Source organism: Tenrec ecaudatus, chromosome 2 (assembly GCF_050624435.1).
Source record: "Tenrec ecaudatus isolate mTenEca1 chromosome 2, mTenEca1.hap1, whole genome shotgun sequence".
In the NCBI taxonomy this organism is placed as follows: Eukaryota; Metazoa; Chordata; class Mammalia; order Afrosoricida; family Tenrecidae; genus Tenrec; species Tenrec ecaudatus.
Genome location: NC_134531.1, coordinates 89,072,675 through 89,099,121, shown reverse-complemented (window position 1 = coordinate 89,099,121; position 26,447 = coordinate 89,072,675). Strand labels below are relative to the sequence as shown.

The following is a 26,447-nucleotide window of genomic DNA, read 5'->3' as shown; positions in this document are numbered from 1 at the left end:
TGGGACCCACCTCCAAGGCCGGAGTCGTTCGCGCGCATGCGTGCCGGGGTAGGCCTGGGTCTGGAGCCCGGGTGCTGCGCTCGCCCTCGCGCCCCCGCCTTCCGCTTCCTTCCCGACCGCTTCCCACTTTGCACTTGACGCGGCGACGCACGACAGGTTTGCGGACGTGGCGGCGGCGCACGACCCGGAAGGCGGAGACGTTGGCGGCGGCGGCGGCCGGCCAGGATCGGAGGCTCGGCCATGGACTTGTTCGGGACGGCGGCAGCGGCGGGCCTGGCAGCCGTTTCCTCGCTGGGCGTCCTCTGGTGACGGGCGACAGGGGCACTACGACCCGCTGGGCGGAAGAGGCGCGGAGCCCCGGTCCGCAGGTGCGGCGGCAGAGGGAGCAACAGGGCGGGGGGCAGCCGGGATGGGAAAAGAATCCCTGGGGGCCGCGGAGAATGGGCCAGCACCGCGGAACCCCACGTTACACTGTCGGGGAAACAGGCCCCGAGCAGGCTTCCACCGACCCAACTTACGGGCAGGGCATTTCGCACCTGAGCTTACGGTTTCCGCCACCACTTGTTTCTGCTGAGTGCATCTCGGCCACAGCGTCCGTCCTGGTGCTGGTGTGGCGTAGAAATCGGAGGTCTGCTCCTCCCGGGGTTCGCAAGGGACGAGAAAAGGCAAGGCATGTGGAGTGGAGGCGGAGGGAAACTAAGTTTTTTCAAAGGTCCCTGTGGTTGTGTCTCAGTGCTGGCCAATGCCTGGTGGCCTTTGCTTAACAGAGGTCACAGAGACACTGAACTGCACAAGGGTCCGGGGAGCAGCTTCCCTGTACTCTGCGGTCGAACGCTGAAACACCATAGCTATTGTAATGACTTTTTTTGTATGTGTGTCATCTGTGTCTTGCGCTCTTCTGGGTTTTGAAGAGAACAGAGTCTGATACCGTGAATGCTATGTGCTTGTCAATCTTAGATAAGTATCTGTCTGGGCCAGAGTCCAGCCATTCACTTAGGTTGCTGAGAGTCACAGCTGAATTGATGACAGCGAAACCCACTGTCGTCAAATCATTTCTGACTCATGGTAACCTAAGTTGAAAGACAATAAAATCTTGATTCATCATAAGGAATATCCAGTTTGTGATGTTCTGCTCCCATGGATTTCATGGCACAGTTGAACAGAGACGAGAATGAGAAAAAGATGAAGTTCTAGTTTTTAAATATTACTTAGCAATATGCCCTGGAGAAATGGTGGCGTAAATACTTAAGTTGGCTTTGGGCACGCCTCAGTGAATTTTGGAGACATTGTGGGGTGAGCCTTGGGCTGCTAATTGCAAGGTCTGCAGTTCAAACCCACCAGCCATTGAGAGACAGAAGAGGCTTTCAACTCTGTTAAGACTACAGCCTCAGGAACTCACGGGGGCATTCCTACTCTGCCCTACAGGGCGCTCACTGTAGCTGTAAGTTTGAGTTTGAATGGTTCCCAAGCCATTTTTGGTCCTGGATTGTTTTGAAGAATGTGAACTGAATACCCACCTGCCCCATTTACGCCCCACCCCCCAGAAGGATGTTAGATGCTGTTGAATTCTGACTCAGAGTGACCTTCTACACAACAGAACGAACACTGCCAGGTCCTGGGCTAGACTCGCTTGGTGTGTTTGAGCCTATTGTAGCCTCTATGTCAGTTCATCTCACTGAGGTCTTCTTCCTCTGTTTCATTCACCTTTTACCATTCTTGATGCCCACCTCTAGGGGCAGGTCCTTCCTGATAACATGTTCAAAGTTCGTAAGATGAAGTCTCGCTTCTAAGGAACATTCTGTACTTTCACCGAGATTGACTTGTTTGTTCTCTGGCAGCCCATGGTTCTGACTCATAGCAACCCTATGTACAGCAGAGCGAAGCACTGCCTAGTCCGGAGCCGTCCCTACAGTTGCTGTATTTGAGCCCCTTGTTGCAACATTCTTCACCTACACTGTAATTCACATGCTTAAGTTCATCTTTAGTCTTCCATGGTCATTGTCCAGCGTCCACATGCCCATGAGATGACTGCAAATACTGTGGCTCAGCGAAGGCATACCGTCGTCCTCAGTGTGGTGTGTTTGCTCTTTAGCGCTAGCGCTCTTTTGCAGCGTGGTTGCCCAGTGCCATGTAGTCGGCCTTTTGAACCCTGCTTCCATGGGGGTTGTGAATTCAAGTACAATGAAAACCTTGACAACTTCAGTGTTTTCTCTGTTTATCATGATGTTGCTTATTGGTCCCGTTGTAGGATTGCTGTTTTCTTTGTGCTGGTTGTGGTCCACACTGAAGGTCACAGTCCCTGATCTTCAGTAGTAACTTCTTCAAGCAATTTTCACTTTCAGCAAGCAAGGTTGTGTCATCAAAACCAAACAGACCTTTGAGACATGATTTTGCCTTTGTTATCATGTTCTCATGATAACTTTGTTATCATGGCATGGCCCTTTGTTATCATGTTCTCATGATAGCTTTGTTGTCTGGCATGGCCCTTTGTTATCATGGCGGGGGCCCTTCCACTGCTTCCTCCTCTTTGGGACACTGCCTTCCATCTTCTCTGCAAGCTGATTTTCCTTCCAGAAACTAAATATTAGAATTCTTCAGAGGTCAGTCCGAGCCCTTAGTCTGCACTGTTGCCTTAGAGAATCTCATCCATACCCATAGTTGATTTCCTTCTATGTAGAAATGAGTCATAGAATTACAATCCAACCTAGATCTTACCTCTGGATTTGACTGTGTAGCCCACTTGTCTATGGGACATTCCCATTTGCCATTTTAGAGCTTATTACCCTAGCTCCTTACCCACCCACCCCTTCTTGCCCTGTTTCGGTTTTAGAGAATGGCATGATTATTCGGTTATCCAAACCAGAATTTATTTAGTTATGCAGTTATTTAGTTTATTCGGTTATGCAAATCAGAATTTATTTAGTTATGCAGTTATTTAGTTTATTCGGTTATGCAAATCTTCATTAGTCACAAGGCGGTTATCAGTCACGTCCTAAATCCAAGGGGCTCACGCATAACAACAATGGCACGAGGATGGCAGTGTTGCTGTTTCTTGTACTCAGGGTTTGATCAAGGAGGAGTATTTCACTTTTGAATTACCACCGAATACCTGTCTATCTCCATTTCACACCAATAAAAAGGCAGGATCAACTCGGTGACAATGGGCTTTATCTTTCCTTATGTGAAGGATTCTAACGAAGTTAAAACTGAATGGAGTTTTTTAAGTTCTTGTTTTTGCTCATCTGTAATAGATTAGCTTTGATGAAGGTGACTTGTGAGTTAATTTCATGTAAACAGAAATATTTTTGATGCATGTTTTTAATGGAAGTGGACTCTCCCAATCTTCGATGGCTTTAACAAAATGACCTAAAATCTGTTCCCAGTCTTTATGAACCATAAATGACCTTGACAAGGATGCCACAGCTGGGTGACAAGGTCCTAAGGAGGAACCATTCCTGGAGAGCAAAAATGATTGGCTGGCTGGGAAGAAGGGACACGCCCAAACAGATGTGTTTTGTTGAGTAGATCTGCCTCAGGTTGAGCAGAACCGCCCCAGAGCCCTGTCCACTGTTGTTGGTACAGAAACTGATTGCTGGTTTCAAGCCACCAGCCTGTCCTGTAGTTTCATAGTTACTGTATATACTCGTGGATAAGCTGGGTTTTTCAGCACATTTTTAATGCAGTGTTTGTGGTAAAATTAGGTGCCTCTGCTGATATTCTGGTTGGCTTATACTCGAGTATATACGGTAAGTGCAAACTGCTTTTGCTACCAAGGGCCTTGGGCACATGCCACCGAGCCTGTTGCAACTCGTAGCCACCCTGTAGGACGTAATAGAACTGCCCCTGGGAGCTTCCAAGATGGTGAGTCTCTACAGATGTAGAAAGCCCCGTCTTGGTCTGGGGAGCGGCTAACCTTGCAGCTTGCACCACAATGCACAGCCCATTATTAAACCACAAGGGTTCCTAGAAGCAGATGGTAGTGTCAATACCGAAGTAGGTAGGTCGTGGAAAAGGTGTTTAGTCCCACATGCACCCAAATGCCATTTTAGAGATGTAAAAGTATTGTGTATTTGTAATGCATATTCTCTGATCCAGTCAGAACTGCACATTCTTTATAGGATCATGAGTTTTTAAAATATAGTACACAATGTTTATCTGCCTTTTTGTAGTAAAAATATATACAACATAAAATTTGCCATCTTTGGTGTATAATTCAGTGCGATTATGTTAATGTTGAAGTATAGCCATCACTTTTATTTCCAAAATTATTCATTATTTCCAAAATAATGAGGCGTCTGTCTGGCATCCCAGCGGCCCGACAGGGCCTGGGAAGGTACTTCTGTAGGGAAAGTCCTGCTGCTGCCAGCAAAGCCTCTGCGTCCTATGGGCCAAGCGCTCTTGGTTGGGCCTTGGCCACCGGAGGGCTGGAGCACAGCCCTCCGCCCAACCTTCCGCCGGTCTGATCCTAGAGATTGGTCAGATGGGCGGCGAGGCACTCTGACGGTTCTCAGGCCCATCAGCAAACTGCTCTAGAGCAAACCTTCAGTTTCACTGGCTTATTTTCTGATTGCCAGGTTATTAAATATGTTTAATTGGATAATCTTTAAACCAGAATGATTCCCTGAATTTTTAAGACCAAATAACAGTTTAGCTTACATGATACAGAATGTCCACCTTAAGCATTGCACTCTTTTAAGATCTATCTATATGGGTTCAAGTTGTCAACAGCAACTCAAGTTAAGTAGGAGTTAGATTAGGTAGGAGCCTCGCGGGCAGTGAGTTATGTTAATGAGGAGGAACAACTTGGAAATGGAAGGTGAACATGACTGCACGACTTGAGGACTTGAACGATGGCTGCATTGTACAGGTCAACATTGTTGAACGTGTGCACACTCTCAACAACCAAGGTAAAGTCCTTACATGTATGTACAAGTACATTCCAAACAGTCAAGCGTTTCAACATGTTCCACGGTTTCTCTGCTTTTTACTGTTGCAGATTCTGACACTATGGCAGGAAGACATCAGAATCGTAGCTTTCCTCTTCCAGGGGTTCAGGCAAGTGGCCAGTTACTAGCCTATGGAAATTGTACAGACCCTGATGTGTTGGAAGAGGATGCTGAAGTGTATGAACTTCGATCCCGAGGAAAAGAAAAAGTCCGCAGAAGTACATCAAGAGATAGACTTGATGACATTATAGTACTAACAAAAGATATACAGGAGGGAGATACTTTAAATGCGATAGCCCTCCAATATTGTTGTACGGTAAGTTTACATTATTTTTGCATAATGCAGTCTAAAAATAAATCTTGCTCCTTAGACTAAATTGAAATAAATTCTGTGTCCTTTGACCTGTCTCGCCCTTCAGTGTTCCTTCTTTTCATAGAAACCTGTATTATGTGGCCAGACACTAATTGTTGAATTTTTTATATATTTGCATTTCTGAACCCACAGGCCTGTTTTCAAAATTGAAAAACACATGAATATGTATTGTTAGCTTATTTCCTGAATTAAGTTGTAAGAAAATGCAAAAATTTGTAAGGAGAAGATTCTCCCTGTCCCAATTACCTGACTTAACTAATGTTAACTATTTGGTATGCTTCTTTCTACTGGGGATATAGAACTGCTAACCACAAGATAAGGTTAGCAATTCAAAACCGCCAACAATTCGAAATCACTCAATGGGAGAAAGATGAGACTTTATACTCCCCATAAAAAGTTACTTTTGGAAACTGACAGGGAGGCAGGTCTACTCTGTCCTATAGGGTCACTGTGAATCAGAATTAACTCAATGGCAATGAGTTTGGTTTGGGTTTACATATACACAATGTTGAGAGTCTGGCTGGCAATTTTTGTTTTTAAAATAGGCTTTTACTATTGATAATACTCTGCAATTTGCCTTTTATACTTCTTATATTGTTGACATCCCTCATGGCTACGTAGCTCTAATTGATTATGTTAAATGGGTATATAATGTTCTATAGTGTAAAAGTACCCTAATTCATAAACTCTTGGTTGTTGGTTCTCAATTGTTAGGTTGGTGGTTCAAACCCACTAGCTACTCTTTAGGGAGAAAGATGCTATCTGTTCCCATAAATATTTGTAACCTTGGAAACTGTATCGGGACACTCTGAATTAGAATTGACTTGTCAGAGTGGGTTCATATATGTAAATGGTATCCCTTTATTAATTGGTAATACCTTTATTTAACAGTGACTGAAAAATGGGCTCAAACATAGTAACAGTTGTGAGGGATGGTACAGGACCAGGCAGTGTTTCATTCTGATGTACACGGGGTCATTATCAGTTGGAACCAACCTGACGGCTCCGAACCACCACCACCTTAATTTCTATGGGATAGATCTGTAAAGAATAAGGTTGCCAAATCCAATGAAAGGTGTGCTTAGAATGTTTTAAACAAATTTTTTTACCTGTCATTTTGGAAAGAGTTTGATTCATGTAGTAAGAGAACACCATCATAAGCTTCTTACAAGAGTGATGTAAAATTGTAAAGACCTGCCGTTGAATTGGAGGAGGTCTAATAAAGAGGTTGCTGAAATCGTTTTAGATTTAGATGATAAAGACTTTGGCTAAAATACTTGTGAGACCCAACCCAAACATTGTTATTGAGTCCATCCTAAGTTTTAGCAACACTGTAAGACAGATTCAAACTGTCCCTTGGATTTCCAAAGCTGTAGATTACGCTACAAGAAGATTTACATGTCTTCCTCTTGTAAATTCAAACCACAGACTTTCTGGTTAGCAGCTGAACACTTTAACCACTGACCACTAGGATTCCTGATGGGAAATGTACATCAGGGTGTGGGCTAAGGGCCAGCCCCCCACAACTAATCACGGGTTCAGTAAGCGCAATTGTAAGGTTGAGATACATAAAGATTACAATAAAGTCATAGAGCATGATAGAGGAGAGTAAAATAATAGAGTCAGATATATGATAGCATGCTCACTTTCTGGATGGCCATGATCTTACCAGCCAGGTACACACACAGCGTGGCCTGAAGTGAGGTGGGGCTGAGACCTGGCAGGAGGCTGGAGACCCTGTTTAGTGCTAACCAAGGGCTTTATATACTTGGGGGGGGGGCGTTATTACAGGTAACCACACATCACAGGAAGGGGCAGTACCATAGGCATACAAGCAATAGGAGAGGGGATATAATGGGCATAGGTGTAACAGGAAGAGGATGAGCTGGGGTGTACACATGATAGGAAGGCGAGGGACTAGGGGTATACATGTGATGAGATGGATAGACCCTAGATTCTTGATGATGGCCTAACCTTGGTCACCCTTGGGTGGGCTTGACTTCTCAGGTTTCCTACAAGGAAAGTCAACTGCTATCCTTATCAGAAGGGAGTGGGCCCTACTTGCTGTGGGATAAACAGTGGTGACTGCTTGCTCTGGATGGCTGACAACCCTTAGGGAGAATAACTTGACCTACTTCTGGTGACCTCCAAGTGTATAGTCATCTGCCATGTGTAGCAAGCAGCTAAGTTTGGGATATATTTGGGGGAGACAACTTGGGAGAAATATTTCTGTTTCCCACAGATAAGAGAAATGATGAAATAAGATTAGCCTAACATAGGAAGCATGGCATTGGGCACAGTAGGGGGAAAATTATAGAAAAATTAAGGAATAAAAATCAGTGGTTCGTTTTGCCAGGTACTCACCTAGCAAAAGCGATTCATCTTACAAAAAGATTTGTCATCATTTCAAAATACAAACACTAGTGCTGTATTCCACTTACTTGTGTTTCAAGGGCTATTCAAAGTAAACCTATTAAACCACAGTAGTGGAATAAAAACTGAGGAGTAAAGCGCCCAAGGCAGGAAAGCAAAGCAGCTACATAGTTAACCTAAAGAGAGGAAACTAGGTAGACAGTGAACCATGGAAGTCTAGTTCAGAAATTGTATTGAGAAGTTATTGGTCAGAATATACAATTCCAGTGATTTATCTCTGCTGCCTCCACTCCTACTTATATTTCAACTCCCACTCCTACTTGACTGCAAGGAAACCGATATTTTGTAATATGATCTTTTTTTAAATTTCATCATGCATCAGCCTGACTCCATTAACCAATCCCTTCTAAAACATTGCTTGACCACCTTGATTCTGCATGTTTATTTTGACTATTCATAACAGTCAACTTTTATATGCACATTTTGAACATCATTATTTTTTGTGCTTTCCTTTCATTTGATCCGCCAGTGCCCATGTCAGCCTTGTATAGTAGGTAGTATCATCACTGCCACTGTACTGATAAGGAAATTGAATCGCACAGGTTAAATAGTATGTTTCAAGTCACACAGCTGAAAGGGTCAGAGCCATGCTTCAAAGGCTGGATACCCCATACTCTTACCATCATAATGGAGCTCCTTCCAAGCCATTTGTTGCTTGCTTTCTGTAGTGTATTTCTGTTGCTTAACCCAAACAGAAATTCATTGCCATTGCAGTGGATTCTGACCCCTAGCAGCCGGGAGAGCAAGTGCACAACTGCTGCACAGAGTGTTGAGACTGCAGATCTTTACCGGGCAGCGGGCCTGATGTCTCAGCCACAGAGCAATGTGGGACCTAACAAAACCTAACATGAACCTTATTGATATATTCCTCTGGAAATCTTTTTTTCTAAATAAGCGCATCAATTCCTGTGACTTCAGTTACCACTTTTAACGATAATCCACAAACTTTTCCCTCTAGTTCTAAACCTTCTGGAGTTTTAGACAATTGCCTAGGGATATTTCCACTTGTGTTTCTCATAAGCACCTCAAACACGACCTGTCTAAAAGCTGGTTACTCACCCCAATATCCCACAGGTCGTAAATGGCATCATCTTCTTTAAGAGATAACCAAACATCATCCTGGACTAAATGTTACCTCTGTAATAGCAATCAGGTGACAGATGATCAGGGCTTCGTTTACAGCATTGGTGGAGATGATTAATTAGATTAATAATTTAAAAGTGATGGGAGAGTATCTGGCATGCCAATTAGTAATTTGAGAAATACTCCCTTATACCCCCTTCACTGCCAGGTGGTTGGCTTATATTGATAGGCAGATAGGTTGAACTCAAGGTCATATATCACCCCAAAAGATAATGTATTTGACCCTCCCTATCTTCCCCCCCCCCAAAAAAAAACCCCAAACCCACTGCCATGGTAGTTAATCCGAGGTTTTTTGAGATTAACTCTTTTTGGTAATCAGGCAAGTCTTTTGCCCCCGAGGTGGCTGTTGAGTTCTAAGTGCTGACCTTGTGATTGGCCAGGCCACACCTAACTCACAGCAACAAGGCTCAAAGGGCTAATCTTGGGGAGAATTGACTTAGATGTGTGGGACAGATGACTTCAGAGAACACCTTAGGAGACTAACTATTTTTCAATCCAATGTTTTAAAAATTCTAGCAGGTATTTCCCACATACATTCTAACCTCTAAAGTGAAAATGGCATGTTCAATATTTAGCAAAGCTTCCCCCCCCCCAACACAGAGATATGTAAAAGAATGATGCATCTTGGGACTTGATAAAGTCTTAGTTTTGGTTGTTGACATTTACCGATCCTCTACTTGCTAAATAGAAAGGATGTAAGTGTGGCCTTTGTGCGTGCTGTGTAACTTAAGGGAAAATAGCAAAGAATCCTAGAGTCTAGCTGGGTAGTTGGCGTTAGTATAGGTAATATGTTAGTTGGTATTAAAAAGTAATTGGCGTGATAAGAGCGCTTGACACATGGAATTCAGGACAGATAAAACCCTCAGGAATAGTGGGAGCAGAGATATCATGAGACTGGGGGATAGTGGCAGCAGGGTGGGGCACAAGTAACAGAAAGGTGGATGATGGGAGACAACGGACCGTATGACACGAAATAACAATGATATTTAATTTATCAAGGATTCACGATAGTGGGAGGGTGGGGGGGGAGGGGAGAAAAGGGGGAACTGATACCAAGGGCTCAAATAGAAAGAAATGGTTTTGGAAATGTTGATGGCAACATATGTACAAGTGTGCTTAGTACTATTGAATGATGGGTTGTTATGAAATTTAAGAGCCCCCAATAATATGATTTATTTTTTTAATTGGCGATTCCTCATGACTGAGAAAAAATGATGCCAAACTGCCAGTAAATAAAACCTCTCTGGGTCTGGTGACTTTAGCTCAAAGCTGTACCTTTTTTTCCCCTCCGAAGGTAACTGAGATGAATGATTATTGCTACCCTGTCATTTGATTTAAAATTCAGATGGATATTACTGTCTTTTTTATAGGTCGCAGATATCAAGAGGGTTAATAATCTCATCAGCGATCAAGACTTTTTTGCCCTTAGGTCTGTCAAAATTCCAGTAAAAAAATTTAGCCTATTGACTGAAACACTTCATCCTCCAAAAGGAAGACTGGCTTCTCGTCCTCCATCCGTTCCACATGATGCAGGACAACAGGAAATTGTGCCGGCTAATGATTCTCTTTCTTCCAGCGAGTCAGCTGGTAGCTTTTTACAAGAAGTGGACCGAGACATAGAACAAATAGTAAAATGCACAGACACTAAGAGAGAGAACCTTAATGAAGTGGTATCTGCCTTAACAGCACAGCAAATACGTTTTGAACCTGAGAACAGAAACACTCAACGGAAGGACCCTTATTACGGAGCGGACTGGGGGATAGGATGGTGGACAGCCGTAGTGATAATGTTGATAGTAGGTATAATAACCCCAGTATTTTATTTGCTGTATTATGAAATTTTGGCTAAAGTGGATGTTAGCCACCATTCAACAGTGGACTCTTCACATCTGCATTCAGGAATCACACCTCCAACACAACAGGGAGAAATGGCTGATGGAATTGCTCCACCAAAAGGAACAATGCACTCTGCCCAGCGAGACGGCCACAGAGTCTACAGTCACGATGCTCAGGCACCTGCTACTCAACACAAAACATAGCAATTCGTTCACAACCACCTTTATTGATCACGCGTGCTGATGTCACGTGGCAGACCATTCATATTCTTAATAACCACTTAAACAGCGGTATTTAGGAGATTGAAAATGCCTTATTTTTGTTTTTCACCCTTTTTTGAGCCATTACAAGTGAAGAGTGTAAAATGGTAAACTTGCTAGTTCATGTTACGAGCAAATAGTGTGTTTTTGATACGGCGCTGCTTAAAGTGGGAAGTGAATTTAAATACATGTTAGGCAATTCTGAACTTGGAAAATTGTCATTTTTAAAATACAAGGTTTGTTATGCCTACATTTTATTTAATAACTAATTGGGTTGTTTTGTAAAATGGTTGTTTGTTAAGCAGTATGAATGATAACACCAGATGTGTGCAATTGGAGAAAATTTATTACTATGAACCAGCAAAATATTTAGTTAAAAATCGATTGATTCTAAAATTATATCGGATACCAGATATTTAATACTCCAATTTTGAAACTAAAAAAAACACATTTAGCATCTATGATATAAAAACATGTGAAAACATAAGAAATCAATGTGTGATTTATTGTAATTCTGCTTCTTACCTATTTCACATAGGTAAGAAATAGATTGGATACCAAATCCCCAAAGTGATCTGTCCTGGGTAGGAAGCTTCTGTTTGGTCACTAGAACACTGGAATATGTCAAGACCCACAAGTGATATTCTGCCCTTTAAAGAATGCTTTCTCTGGACAGAATCTTTAAATTCTGCTCTTGGTTATTTTTTAAATGATTATATTTGTCTTCAGTGTTTGAAAGTACTTTTGCAATTCTTCGCTAGAAAATGTTATAAATGAACAAATTAGCATTGCTTAGGAAATAATTCCTTAGACTGTGATAAATCATTCCTGTTACATGTAGGAATGTGCCTTGATTACATTTAATGCCTTAAATTTTTATTTCCTGGAAAACAATATAATTTCTAGAATTAAAATTAGCCACTACTTCAAATAGTGCTCTCAGATTGAATACGTATGAAACTATCTCCACCTTCACTGTCAAGCAGAAATTAATGAAGTCAAAAGATCTTTATTGCCTGCCTTTGAAGTCTGTTGAAAATGGCTCATTGAGCAAAAAATATGCCTTTTACATTAGCAATAGCAGAGTATTGATTCCTTAACCCTCTGCTTTTCAAAGAGAAACGTATGGACTAGACTTTGATCCTGAACTCTGGCATCAAATGAGGGGATGGAGACCCAAAGTGTGTGACTAGCAGAGCCATTGAGAGTGCTTTCAGGTCTGCTGTGGAACAGCCATGCTGACTGAATAAGCATCACTTGCATGTTGGTTCCATCATTTAACTTTTTAAAGTGTGTGTTTTTAAAATGTAACCACAGTGACACATTAGAAGCGAGTTAAGTGGAGTCTGGAATTGGTTTCGTTTAAAATAAAACATGTGCTTTAGATATAGAATTTCACCTCATTTTCTGGGCATTATTTCCTACTCCAATGTTTCTGCATTGAGATGAGTCATTTTCGATCTCAAACTTCAGTCTTGATACAGACTGGGGTCGACATACAAGAAGTCAAAAAGTTCATGGGAAAAAATTCATCTTTTAATTCCATTTTTCCATGAAGTTCATTAAGCCCCCTCATATTTGTATAAATTGAGCTTTACATATATTAAGGATAGAGTGTCCTTAAAAAAAGAAAACAAGGCAAACATTAAAGCCCTTGCAACTTTACCTTGGACAAGTACCAGAAAGCGTGAATAGGGAAATTGTAGCAAAATTGTTTGTGTAAATCTTTTAGTGTAAAATTATTTGTTTGAATGTGCCTTGGGCATCTTAAGAAGTGTGATCTTTTTAACCTATACTCAGTGTTATCTTGCTGTTTACATTGTATTTATTAAATACGCCTGCTGATAACTTATGTTTTAGGGAAGCAAATACAGATGATTTTAGGATAGAATTGACAGGTGGCCTGTGAGCATTATGTGACTCCAAAGTGATGAGATGATGGGGTGAAGTCAGTGTCTCTTTACTAGTGGTACTCTGAAATGATGGTGGAAGGCCCAGGTTCCAAACTAAATGGACTTCTTTTTAAAGGCAAATGTGCACTCTGTACTTGGTTTAAAAGCCTTTGTTTTCCAGTTATCTTTTTGAAAGAAAAGTAGCATTTCCTTATGACACAATCAGGCAGTTTTCTTACCTCTGTGTAATTTAATTATGTACTTTTAGTTAATTAAATACATATAATTTATATAATTCTATATATGTCATATATATAGAATTACATTCTGATTTTAAGTGACTTTTTTAAAGAGAAAATGTCTAGGCATTTAATAGCTTATATTACTTTAGCTTTTTAAAGTACAAAAATATTTAATCCAATTGACAGCAAATGCAAATTAAATGTATAACTGTAACCAGCACACAAGTATTTGATAGGGTGGCTTTTAATTGTGTTGAGACCCTTATTTGAACTCATTTTGAAGCTGTTTACATAAAATAGTATATACATAAATACACCCAATGCCAAATATAATAGTTAACAGAACCAAATGATTACATTTGGTTAATTTAAAAACTTCATGTTGTAAATGAAGAAAAATCTGATTACTATCAAAATAGATTCCAAAGTGGGTAAACACAGTTGAGGGTTTTTGAAAAATTAATGGATGTCCTTTGACTCTCAGTGTTTCCTGACACTGAGCTCATCACAGGATCCGTGTCTGTGTTAAAGCATGTTTCTTCAGTACATTGGTAAGGATTAATAAGAAGACTGAAGGAGAGCTTTCTTTTTTTAAAAAAAAGCTTTTCTTTTCTGAACTCTTCTTGCTTGTTCAGTGGACTGAACAGTTTGTTAGGTGAACCACTATTTAGTATTCATACGGTACATTTCAGAAACAACCTAATTGGAAATATGAAGGATACAATTAAGATTTTAGAAACACCCAATAAAGGATCCAATCAAAATGTTACAGGGTAAAGTTTAAACATTTTTTAAAGTCTGTATTTAAATGGTGCATTATAATAGAAATAATTATTTTGAATTTCAACAGTATTGCTCAGGAAATCAGTATTTTTTCTTCAAAGTATGTGCATATTGCACAATTAGATCATAGAAATATCTGAATACTTTATTTAATTATCTTTATGTATGCAAACACTAAACTCTTGTATATGTATTTTATGCAAATATATTGTAGAACATTGTGTTAGCACGTACATCTGTAAAAGTGGTTTTTTAAACTTTCTCCCCGTATTTTTCATACTTTGAACGATTTGCAAAATATAATAAAGTTTCTATTTTATTATTCAATCTAAACTGGTAACTGATGAATTTAATTGAATAACATTGAAGTATCCCTCAAAGGATTTGATGTAGAGGAACTACATACAACAGATCAAAGTGGTGTTTACCAATTCAAAGTTCATTGTTACAGTGACACACAGTCCATTGAGTTCCCTGAAGGAAATGAAATAAAATTAATTTTGGACAGATGTCCTTTGGCATCTTCCTCATGGAAGGAGACACAGTGAAGTTTGATTCATGGCGTGAGTGTAAGACTTACATCACGGTCACATACTATTTATATGAAAAATTTATATGAAGCCAAAATGCTTCAACTTTCAGATGTTGTTTAATAGTAACAAAAAGGAATTGAGACAGCCACTGGAGATGTTGTCTATAAAGGACTTTGTGGGAAAAAAAAACCCTGCCATTTTTTTTAAACGTTTTATTAGGGGCTCACACAACTCTTATCACAGTCCATGCATATACATACATCAATTGTATAAAGCACATCTGTACATTCTTTGCCCTAATCATTTTCTTTCTTTTTTTTTACATTTTATTAGGGACTCATACAACTCTTATCACAATCCATACATATACATACATCAATTGTATACATACATTCCCCGCCCCAATCATTCTCAAAGCATTTGCTCTCCACTTAAGCCCCTTGCATCAGGTCCTCTTTTTTTTCCCCCTCCCTCCCTGCTCCCCCCTCCCTCATGTGCCCTTGGTAATTTATACATCGTTATTTTGTCATATCTTGCTCTATCCGGAGTCTCCCTTCCCCCCCTTCTCTGCCGTCCCTCTCCCAGGGAGGAGGTCACATGTGGATCCCTGTAATCAGTTCCCCCTTTCCAACCCACTCACCCTACACTCTCCCAGCATCGCCCCTCACACCCTTGGTCCTGAAGGTATCATCCACCCTGGATTCCCTGTGCCTCCAGCCCTCATATGCACCAGTGTACAACCTCTGCCCTATCCAGCCCTGCAAGGTAGAATTCGGATCATGGTAGTTGGGGGGAGGAAGCATCCAGGATCTGGGGGAAAGCTGTGCTCTTCGTCGGTACTACCTTGCACCCTGACTGACCCATCTCCTCTCCTAAACCCCTCTATGAGGGGATCTCCAGTGGCCGACACTTGGGCCTTGGGTCTCCACTCTGCACTTCCCCCTTCATTCAATGTGGTATATATATATATGTGTATATATATATATATACATACACACATACACACATTTTTTTTTGTTGCATGATGCCTTATACCTGGTCCCTTTGGCACCTCATGATTGCACAGGCTGGTGTGCTTCTTCCATGTGGGCTTTTTTGCTTCTGAGCTAGATGGCTGCTTGTTCACCTTCAAGCCTTTAAGACCCCAGTCACTATCCCTTTTGATAGCCGGGCACCATCAGCTTTCTTCACCACATTTACTTGTTCACCCACTTTGCCCTGCCCCCATTTTAAAAAACACCTTAAAACTTTGTTAAGAATCTTAAGCTTGGAGAGCAAATGCTTTGAGAATGATTGGGGCAGGGAATGTATGGATGTGCTTTATACAATTGAAGTATGTATGTGTATGGATTGTGATAGGAATTGTGTGAGCCCCTAATAAAATGCAAATAAATAAAATTTTAAAAATTAAAAAAATAAAAAGAATCTTAAGCTACATTAAAGTAAAGCCATTTACACTGTAAATTTGAAGACGAAGGAAAAACAGCAGTATCTTTGACTTGGCATTTATTTGTATTCGGAAGACCTGCTGGTGCCTGGTGGGTTAAGAATTGGGCTGCTAAACACAAGGTCAGTGGTTCAAATCCATCCACTGCCCCACAAAGGCTGGCTGTCCCCATAAAGATTTAGTCCTAGATACCTGCCCCTCCTCCCAGAAGAATTTATTTCAGAGGACAGCACTGAATCTGTAGCTCTGGGAAGGGGACAAGTCTGATTGGAGCACGGAGCACACAGGAGCAGATGAAGGGGGAGGAAGACAGTGGAGCACATCCTGGCCCAGCAGGCCTGGACGATGTTTCATCTCAGAGCAGCCAGTCCACAGAGAGGACCACATGGCCAGCCCCACTATGAGACACGACGTCCCTCACTGACCCATAGCCCTACAGGGGACAACACCGGAGACATAGTGAGGGAACTGCGCCTAATCTGATCCCCCCAAACCGAGGCAAAACACTAAGGGGCTGCACCAGAACAGAAAGGGAAATGGAGCAACAAGGCCTCCAGGGAGTGCCGAAGGTAGACTTTGGAGTCAGGGCTTGGTGCCCAACAGACTGTATTGGAAAACACTCCTAAAGGCCAACAAACAGTCCTTGAACAAACTACACACACAAAAAAAAGATTTAGTCCTAGAAACTATACAGGGTCACTATGAGTTGGAATCAGCTCAATAAGTTTATATATATTTCATACCCAGTGAAGGAGGCCTGGTGAGTGTTAACTGAAAGGCCAGTCATTGGGAGCCAACCTGTAATCCAGGACAATTGCTTCCATAAAGACTCAGAAGACTCAGCGTTTCACTCCATCCTATGGAGCTGCTATGAGCCCCCACTGGGCAACACCTGTGTGTATCCCTCCCCTAACGCCATGATAAACGAAACATGTTGCCATCAAATCGGCAACTTTATTTGTACGTTTGAACCCCTACCCTTTTGGTTAGCAGCTGAGTGCCTGACTGTAGCCACACTAATTCCTGTACAAAAACATCCTGTCCAGCAGATACCTTGGTTTGCTTTCAACATTTTCCCTCATAACCACATATTCAGAGTTTTCGGCTGGTGGTAGTGGCTTTTTGAGGAATATTTGGCACTGAACATCCTGTTCAGTATATTCATAGTAACTTCACTAGGTAAAATATTAGCAAATTAATTGTTTCCACCAAGTAAATAGCATATATTTAAGTAAATGCAAAAGAAGACATCTTCATTTTGAAAAGGACAACTTTATTTTAAGAATTTCATTGTAAACGAGCATTATGGCAACAAGTTCTGCCAGTTATACAGCAGTTTCCAAGGCAATTCATCAACAAACAAGGTTTTAAAAGTTTACCTTCCTGTTGCTAAAAGCCTAGAATGTGGAGAGATACCAGAAACTAGTACAGCAGTTATACTCACCGTGACTCGATGTGATGTAATCAAACCTAAAGCATGAGGAAGGCACTCCATAAGGGGAAAGCAGAATAGACAGGCATGTCTGAACAGGGTGGGCTCCTGGAGGTCACGGTAAAGGCCTGCCAAGTCTGTGTCTCGGAGCATGGGCAGGGCCACCGGGCTAGTCAGTTGTAAAAGCGGCCATTAAGGACATCCCCCTCATCCTAAAGCGCACTCTCCAGCCAGACCCTGGAATTCCTGCTAAGAGTCCCATCCATACCTAAGGCTAAACAGTCTCTGCTACGGTGAACTACGCTAGTGTATAACCTGAAAGTGACACTCTTGGGAAACTAGTTCCTTACTAAGAGCCAATGGCATGGGTGAGTCACCCAAATCAATGGATCCAGAGGAATCTGGATTCCCAAAAAACCAAAGGTTTCTCATGGAATAATTGAACAGTCTCTGGGATTTGAAGCCACAAAAACAAGATCCCCACCCCCCTTTTTTTAGCATCTGCAAATACTCCTGGCCTGTTCTTCTCACCATTGAAGCCCATTGTTAGAACTGTGAAACGGCCTTCCAAAGAGAAGATGACGAGAGTGCGGTAAGGGGTGGCTGGGGCACTCCAGAAGGAAGTCCCTGCCCAAAGCCCTGCCTTATTACTGCAGGACGAAAATGTCTTTAAAGAAAGACATTCGCTGTCAGCATATTCGCAAGACTGCAGAGGCATCTGATTTATGGTGTTGGCAAGTGGAATATACTACCAGGGACTGCCGGAAGAAAGAACAAATTTGTCTTTCAAGAAGTACAACCAGAATGCTCCTTCCAAGCGAGGATGACACTTTTGTCTCATATACCTTTGAGATGCTACCTGAGGAACCAGTCCCTGGTGAAGAACATCATGCTTTGCGAAACAGAAGGCCCATGAAGAGAGGGGACGATTCTCAATGGGACAGACTGTCAACAGTAGTTGCAAGTCTGGGCTCAAACATGGCAAAGACTGTAAGGAGGGCAAAGGACTGGATAGTGTTTCATTGTACACAAGGTCACAATGAGAACCTAATGACATCTAATGACAATACTGAAGATGTTTGACAGAGTAAAATCCCAATGTCAGCGATCCAAAGGTACTTTATTTGCATCTTGTTACTGAAAGCTTCACATGCAGTTTCTATTCTAAGTACAGTAGTCTTTGCTACGTGTTTAAGGATGCTTGCTTGACTAATGTTTTCCATTCAAAACTTTTAAATTTTTATAAGCTTCTTTAAAGGAAAAATCACTCACATATAATCAATACAGCACTAACATAATCAGGAGCTCGCACTGCCTCACATTATTTGAGGAAATGTTTTACATCGGAAGGACCTTTTTCCTGAGAAAGTAATGCTATGCAGGGCATAAGATAATTTAAAATTTCATTTTTCGTTACCATAATATAAATGGGGAAATCAAATTATAATTTGTATGGGGAAAACATGTTTGTTTCTTAAAACTGTTTTCTGTATTTTTCCAAGCTATAATTTATAGGGTCAGAACCAAATTAAAATTAGGAAGTGATGATTTTTATAAGGTAAGATAGTACAAGTGGTAATTTTTGGTTGGTGTTATCACAATTTTTTACAGGAAATTATTTACAAATGGCAAAAACTAAGGCACAGAAAACGTAACCAAGGTCAGTTTCAAAGTTGACCCTAAGAATACAGCCAGGCAGCATCTTAGGTCTCTTAACTCTCAGGTTGGTGGATGGCCAGTGGTATTGTCCAAAGGAATTTTTCCCACAAACTTTATGAATCCCTCTGATACAATAGAATTCCCTTGAATGTCTTTGGTGTTTGTCATATATATAGTCTTTGAAGGCTAAGTTTTTCAGGGTTTTTTTTCCCCAAGAAATACAAAAAGATACAGGGGCTAGCTTTTACTTTAGCCACATCCCCAAAAATATTAATCTTAATTTCAAAATTACCTGAGTTTCATCCTGCATTAGACTATAAATCAGTTGTACAATGTATGACTCCTGTGTGAAACATAAGAGGTCACACACACATAGCTGTTCTGTAGTGAGATTTACAAAATCAGAACTCGGTTCACACTTTTGTGTGTTACGAAGTTAAAAAAAAGTCCGTCTGATTTTTTCCCAAAGCCCAATTATTCAAAAATGTCAAACTTATCACAACAGGATAGTGAATTCAATTACTAGGGTAAGTTAAAAATATTGCTACTGAATCATAGAAAACTTCATTAAACAAAAATATCATAATGTAAAACTATTGTTTAACAATAGAGACCCCACCTAAATCTATACGTCTGTAGGTAGGGTTCCCATCTCTCTAACTTTTCTTTAAAGAATTCATGCTCTTTGATTTATTCCACTTCAAAATGGCAGTTTGGGCATATTTTTGATGCACTCAATTTGTGTTCTTTTCCAATGTTCTTTGAGTTTGTGGAATGCAAATAAAGTCTGAAGGGCAAGATCAGGCCTATCCAAAAGATACATACATTCATTTCCCCATGACACGCTCACTGGACAAAAAAAAATCGCTTGGTGTAAACTTCCTGGCCTTTTTCTCACCAAGGTAGCTTTTTAAGTTTCTTAAAACTTCATAGTCATAAGCCCTCCTTCTCATCCTGCAACCTTGGAGAAAATCCATCAAGATCACCACTCTGCAGTCCCCCAAAGCAGTTGCCATAGCCTTCTGAGCCAGCTCCTCTGTGGTGAACTGAACTCGTTGAACTGAAAACAGATGCAGGGTCTTGATTGGCCTTTTCTGGAAGGCAGCCTAACTAAGCTAACACAAGAGCAGGTCTGCAGCCATCCACTACGGCAGGGACGCGCAACAACAAGTTGTGTTTGGAACACACAACTAACTGTTCACATAGGAACTGGAAACCTAGTGGCAATATATAGATATATTATCCTCGTATAAATGAAGTTAGCTCCGCATTCAAGTATTTCTATAATTAACCCTTTTCCTGCTATGTTTATTTTCAATCATAAAACTTCTAATCTCCAAACTCTGTACTTGGTTTATGTAGTCATAACAAAGTAGATTAGAACATATCATGTAAAGTAAAAATAAAATTATTTTCAAGTTTCTTTGTTTTTAAAGTGCCCCGTGTGCAGTGTTTTAGACTAGAGAACATCATGTTTTAGACTAGAGAACATCATGTTTTAGACTAGAGAAACCCACGAGGATGACGAGGAAGGGTTTTAGGAAGGACCAAAGGTTAAAGGAGGACCATTTGTTCAAGTATGAACGCATAGACTGAGAGATGTTCAAAGGCTTTTTAGGCACAATCGAATCCAAAGAGGACTTTGCAAACATACAAGGTTGGCAGAAGTGTTTCCAAGGAACATCGGAGCATCACGCATGCAGATGTACGCCAACTACTCTGTAAACAAAGGGTTCTGAAACTTCCAGTAACAACTTTCGAACACAGCAGGAACAAAAATAGGGTACTTACTCCTTTCCTATCAGAAAGAAAAATGAAAAGAAGCCTGTCCAAATGTTCCGAAATTGCATCCTGCAATGTTTGGAGCCTTGTCATGACTAATAGGTGGCTTCATCCATGTTGTCATCACTGTCTGCACCAAAATCATCTCCATTGTCAAAGTAAGAGTTAATGTAGTCATTTTCCTAAGTGAAATGAGACAGAGCCCAGTAAATATTGAAATGAATGAACAGTAGCATTATTAAGAAAATACAATATACGTTGTCCTATTAGTCTACATTGACAAATACCAAATTTTCGGTCTATACAAAGAAAACATACCAAGTTTAGCAAACCTATCTTCTTAAAAAAAACCTTTACTTTCACTCACATCTCCCTGTGCTGTTTTGTCCTCAAGAGCACCACTTAACACAGCTCTCTTGCCATCAAACAGGTTTCCCAGAATATCTTGGTAGAGTGACCCAATTTTTAAAAGTTAGCATAAAGTTTACAACACTTACATCACCAAATGCTCACACAACTCAGGAAACAAAGCCAGTTTCCATATACATTCATTAGACTACACAAAGGTAAGGTTCGGGGTCACAAAGAAAACAGCATGAGCAGAGAGACAGTTTGCTTGCTATCATGAAGAAATGAGCTCAAGATAACCAAACCAAAGGTGGAGTTGACAGATTACGTTCCATCCAGGAACATAATTTTACTTTAGATAATTATTTTATTTTACTTTAGATAAAGAGGGAGTAGGCCCTTGGGAACCTTCCCATTCACATGGCTGTGTAAAACAATGAACCATAAGAATGACTGGGAGCTGTGCTTTCTATCGTCAAAGAACTAAGGAAAGACATTCAATCTAGATACAAAGCAGACTGAAAGGAGAAGAGTTAACCAGTTGCTGTGCATGGGCTGAATTTGGATTCGGATTGGAACCAATAATGTTTCAAATTCCCTTTCGAGACACTCAGGCAAGCATGGAGCTGACAGTTCATTGTTAGGTATACTGATGACATTGAGACATACCCTGAAACATTCATGGATACAATAATAAGATGACTGTAAGGGGGGGAAGGGCAGGCACAGATCTGATTAGTTTGAAGATTGGCTATGAATTGATCATTTTTGAAGCTGAATGGTAAGTCAGTAGGTCTTTATCTTGCTATTTACTTGGTTTATATATGCTTGAAATCTGCCATAATAAATTTCCACATCCCTACTATCTATAATAATATAGTAATTATCACTGAATAAAGAATAAATAGCGACCATTCTCAACAGAAAGTTGCTTGAAGGCCAGCTTCATGAATTCCTTTTGGAAGATTGTATTTTATAGAATGAAGGAATATACACATGTGTATATGGGGATTCGAAAGCTTCATGGAAAAATTCACTTAAATTAAAATTTTTGAAGCTCTCTCATCTACATACATAGGATGGACAGAACAGTAACTTCAATTATTCAGACATTTATTTCACTAGGTCTTTCCTGAACAGTCTTTAAGTGTCTACATCAAGCTCAGACACTTTCCTCTGCGGGAAACGGACTTGGCTTCTCTGATGCAAGAAATCCAATAATGCCTAGAAACCTGGCTGAAGTGTGGGGCCAGTGTACCCGAGACGGTGGCCACCTGGAACAGAGACCCCGGCTGGCCAGCTCCGTGGGGATATAAGAAAGCCAATGTGTTTATACAAGTGGAGATGAATTGTGGAAGGATACTCTACTATCTCAGACATGAGCACTTCCAAATATGTTCAGCGAGTCAAACCATGTCAGATTTGTGATGTTAGTAATCTTGATATAGATACATTAGTAGTGGAATCTGTTGAAACAGGTGGTTCAAGTGAGAGTTTCAGATTACCTCTCACGTTTAGTGTAAAATAAAGCAAATACTGTAGGATTTCAGAGTGGAGGCAGTTTCTGGTGAAGAGGATTCAGTGATATGAGAAACTGAAACCCAGTGAAGACAAAGGTCACCGGAATGGGGAAGAAACTGCAAGAGTTATCGGGCAAAATAGTTACAAAATCTCAACCAGGGGTGACCAACAGGATTATCCTACTCTGAAATGTCTGGCCCCGTCACCGATTGTTAAATACACCATGCGCTAACAGCAGTTGGAAATCCAGCTCGAGTGCACAGTCCTGACTCGGCCAAAAGCCTGGCCTTGGCTCACAAATGTGCCCCAGTGGTCGGAGTCAGGGCGAGGCTGCCCACTGAAAGGTGCCTCGGGAGACAGGTCTGGCGATCTGTTTCTGAATAGCCAGCCATTGAGATGCTCTGGAGCACCGTTCTACTCACATGCCGGGACGGCAAGGCTCTGAGAGGCAACGATGGCTACATGTACCTGGGCTAACGGGAGGCTCCCTCAGACCTATGTGATCAAGCCTTTCGTGACATTAGTTTCTGAATCTGAGTTTCATGGAGATAAATATTAAGTACACTTGTGCAAATTTGCGGACTTCCGCCTACGAAGTCCCCTGTGGAAGTGTCTGTGCCTCCTGCAGTCAAGGCATCATTTCAACGGCAAGGCCGGACGCTGGGGAGGGAGAAGAGCTTACTGTGCGCTCCCGTCCACTTGGGGCTCGTTGCTGGGTTTCACTCAATACCACCTGTCAGACCCCTCGTTAGCACAATCCATGAGCGCCACCCTTCATGCCCTTTAGAAGGGCGCATTACCTCCTCCTGCTCCTCTTCGTCGTACTCCTCCTGCTCCGCAGCCGCGTCTTCCTCTTCCTCATCGTCGCCTTCTTGATTTTTCGCTTTGCCTCCTTCCTTCTCTTCCGTTTCCTCGTCCGATTTCTCACCATCGCCTCTCTTTTCCAGTTCCTGCCGTCAGACAGCTTCGTCAGCGCACAGAGAAACTGCTGATTTTGACCCCCTGCCCCCCGCAAGAAAAAGTCACGGACCAGCTCTTTATCTCCCCGGTTACCCACCTGGAAAGCGACCCGGAGGAACGAAGTATCCTACGATTACACTAGGACTGACTTCCACTTTGTTACCTTGTTACGAAGTCTTTAATAATGATGGGGTTAAACATTTCTCAAGCACCGCCTTCTAAAATATTTGAGGTGACTCTATTTAAGGAGACTTTTTCAGACTATTCATTCTAAAAGAGAAATAAAAGCTTCCGCTTTCACAAGACCAAACTGTAGCTGAGATTTCTGGGCGCCGTGTCTCAGAGATGGAACCCAGAGGCGTGGGGGTGACACGACGGCTGCTACACACGAGGCCCGCAATCGGAAACCGGCAGGAAACTTCCTATTCCTGAAAAAGGTCAAGAAACTTCCTATTCCTGAAAAAGGTCACTCTCGGAAACCCAGAGGCCCTTCTGCCCTCCCTGACCTATAGGATCCCCATGAAGATGAGTTGACACATGGTTTTGAATTGGGGTTTTTTTTAGTGTGTTTTAGTTTAAAAGATCACATAAAACAACACCAAGACCTGCTGAGAAGAATTTTTATCTCCAGATAACTATGTCTCCCTTTTTGTTTTTATTATTTCTTTTCTCGGTCTCAGGAATGTTTTGCTTCTGAATGTATCTGGCAAGTTGAGAAGGAAGCAAAGATTAAGACTCCAATCAGAACCAACCTTGGCGCTTGTCGGGAAAATTAACGAGGAGGCAAAGACGACACGCATGAGGAGAATGAGGCTGTCCCTGCATGACTGTTCAGTCATCAACCCTATTAAAACCAATGTTACTTTTTCAAAGGGAACAAGTTTCACTTATAAACTTCATCATTTTACTATGATTACCAACGATTTCCTAATTTGATAACTACTGTATTTTCATTACTGTCTGGTCCCTAGTCAATTTACATAACCAGAGTTTTCTACAGGTTAGCACCAGTGGTATTATCACATATTATGACTCATAAATTAAGGTTCAAGATGTAGTCATTTTGAAAGCTTACTCAGAACATTAATGCATGAATCTGCAAATACTGCTTTCTCAATTATATTTGCTTTGTAGATTACATAATAGGGAAAACACATTTTTTAATTGAGAGTAAGTGCAATTTAGATGTTGTTTAATGGTTCTCAAATATGAATTTTTAAAAATTCTTTTACTGGCATATAATTAACATATCCTACGTTTTATAATTTCATCATATTAAGAGTTATCAATCACCACAATCAATTTCAAAACATCTTCTTTCTCATACTCACTGCTGTTAGCTTCTCGTGTCCCCCTAACTCCCCTGCCAGGCCTCTAGATAACTGTTTATTTTTATAGTGTTCTCATTGGTTATTATGATCGACATTGAGTGCCTATGTAGTCAGTGCAATGCAAGTAAACATTTCTCAGACATTCTCTGCTTTCAGACAAGATCCATCTAACATTAATATCAAACCTATGTATTTCCATGTTTTATTGTTAATACTTACCTTAAATTTTTTTGCTATATATACATTCTCAATTGGTAATTTTAAAAAAACATTATTTTATTGGGGGCTTGTACAACTCATCACAATTCATCCATCCATCGTGTCAAGAACATTTGTATATTTGTTGCCATCATTTTCAAACATCTTTCTACTTAAGCCACTGGTATCAGCTCATTTTCCCCCCTCCCTCTCTCCCTCACAAACCCTTGATGATGTATACATATTTTTTCTTCTTCTTCATGTCTTACACTGACTGATGTCTCTCTTCATCCACTTTTTGGTTGTCTATCCCCCAGGAAATGGATTATATGTATATCAGTTCCCCCTTTCTCCCCCACCTTCCCCTTATCCACCTGGTATTACTAGTCTCATTATTGGTCCTGAGAGTTTATCTCTTCTGGATTCCCTGTGTTTCTAGTTCTTATCTGTATCAGTGTACATCCTCTATTCTAGCCAGAGTTGTGAAATATAGTTGGGATCATGATAGTAGGGGGCAGGAAGCATTAAAGAACTAAAGTAAAGTTGTATGTTTCATCTGTGCTATATTGCACCCTGACAGGCTGGTCTCCTCCCCGTGACCCTTCTGTAAGGGGATGTCCAGTGGCCTAAAGATGGGCTTTGGGTCTCTACTCCGCACTCCCCCTCACTCACAGTGATATGAATTTTTGTTCTTTGATGCCTGATACCTGATCCTATCGACACCTTGTGATCACACAGGCTGGTGTGCTTCTTCCATGTGGGCTTTGTTGCTTCACAGCTAGATGGCCGCTTGTTTATCTTCAAGATGCCATATCTTTTGATAGCCGCAGATGCCATATCTTTTGATAGCCGGGCACCATCAGCTTTCTTCACCACATTTGCTTATACACCCACTTGGTTTTCAGTGATTGTGTAAAGAATGTGAGCATTATGGAATGCCAGGTTAATAGAACAAAGTGTTCTTGTGTTAAGGGAGTACTTGAGTAGACGTCCAATATCCATCTGCTACCTTAATACTAAACCTATAAATAAATGTATAGATATATTTCCCCATCATTATATATAAATGTATTTACATAGGCACATTCCTGCATTTAAACCTCTATAAATGCCCTTTGCCTCTTAGTTTTTTTCTCTATTTCTTTTTACTTTCCTCTTGTCCCACTATCATGTTCAGCCTTCATTTGGGTTTCAGTAATTCCTTTGTTATATTGTCCTTGATCAAGCCCTACCAGACCTCCTACACCCTCCTCACCATCTATTTTGGATCACTTGTTGTTCTCTTGCCCATGGGTTTGTTAACATCACTGGTCCTGTTGTTTTCTCCT

At 41.1% G+C, this 26,447-nt stretch overlaps 3 protein-coding genes across 4 annotated transcripts in view; 1 reads left to right on the top strand and 2 right to left on the bottom strand.

The window, feature by feature from the left end:
* Positions 1-580, bottom strand: part of ADGRV1 (adhesion G protein-coupled receptor V1) — a 724,059-nt gene extending 723,479 nt beyond the window's left edge. Inside the window, exons 1-2 of the mRNA XM_075542665.1 lie at positions 547-580; positions 11-302 (exon numbers count right to left, since the gene is read on the bottom strand). Coding sequence (XP_075398780.1) covers positions 11-302; positions 547-580 — 326 coding nt within the window. The remainder of the gene's footprint in view (positions 1-10; positions 303-546) is intronic.
* On the top strand, positions 68-14,185 carry LYSMD3 (LysM domain containing 3). Its single transcript, XM_075541272.1, has 3 exons — positions 68-368; positions 4,997-5,262; positions 10,266-14,185. Exons 2-3 carry the CDS (start codon positions 5,008-5,010, stop codon positions 10,932-10,934), a joined length of 924 nt encoding a protein of 307 aa, XP_075397387.1. The 5' UTR covers positions 68-368; positions 4,997-5,007; the 3' UTR covers positions 10,935-14,185.
* Positions 14,186-17,192: 3,007 nt separating this feature from the next.
* The window catches only part of POLR3G (RNA polymerase III subunit G), a 56,067-nt gene continuing 46,812 nt past the window's right edge, over positions 17,193-26,447 (bottom strand). For both annotated transcript variants that reach the window (XM_075541271.1, XM_075541270.1), the window contains exons 7-8: positions 23,431-23,580; positions 17,193-20,943 (exon numbers count right to left, since the gene is read on the bottom strand). In XM_075541271.1, the coding sequence (XP_075397386.1) occupies positions 20,857-20,943; positions 23,431-23,580 (237 nt within the window). In that variant the 3' untranslated portion in view covers positions 17,193-20,856. The remainder of the gene's footprint in view (positions 20,944-23,430; positions 23,581-26,447) is intronic.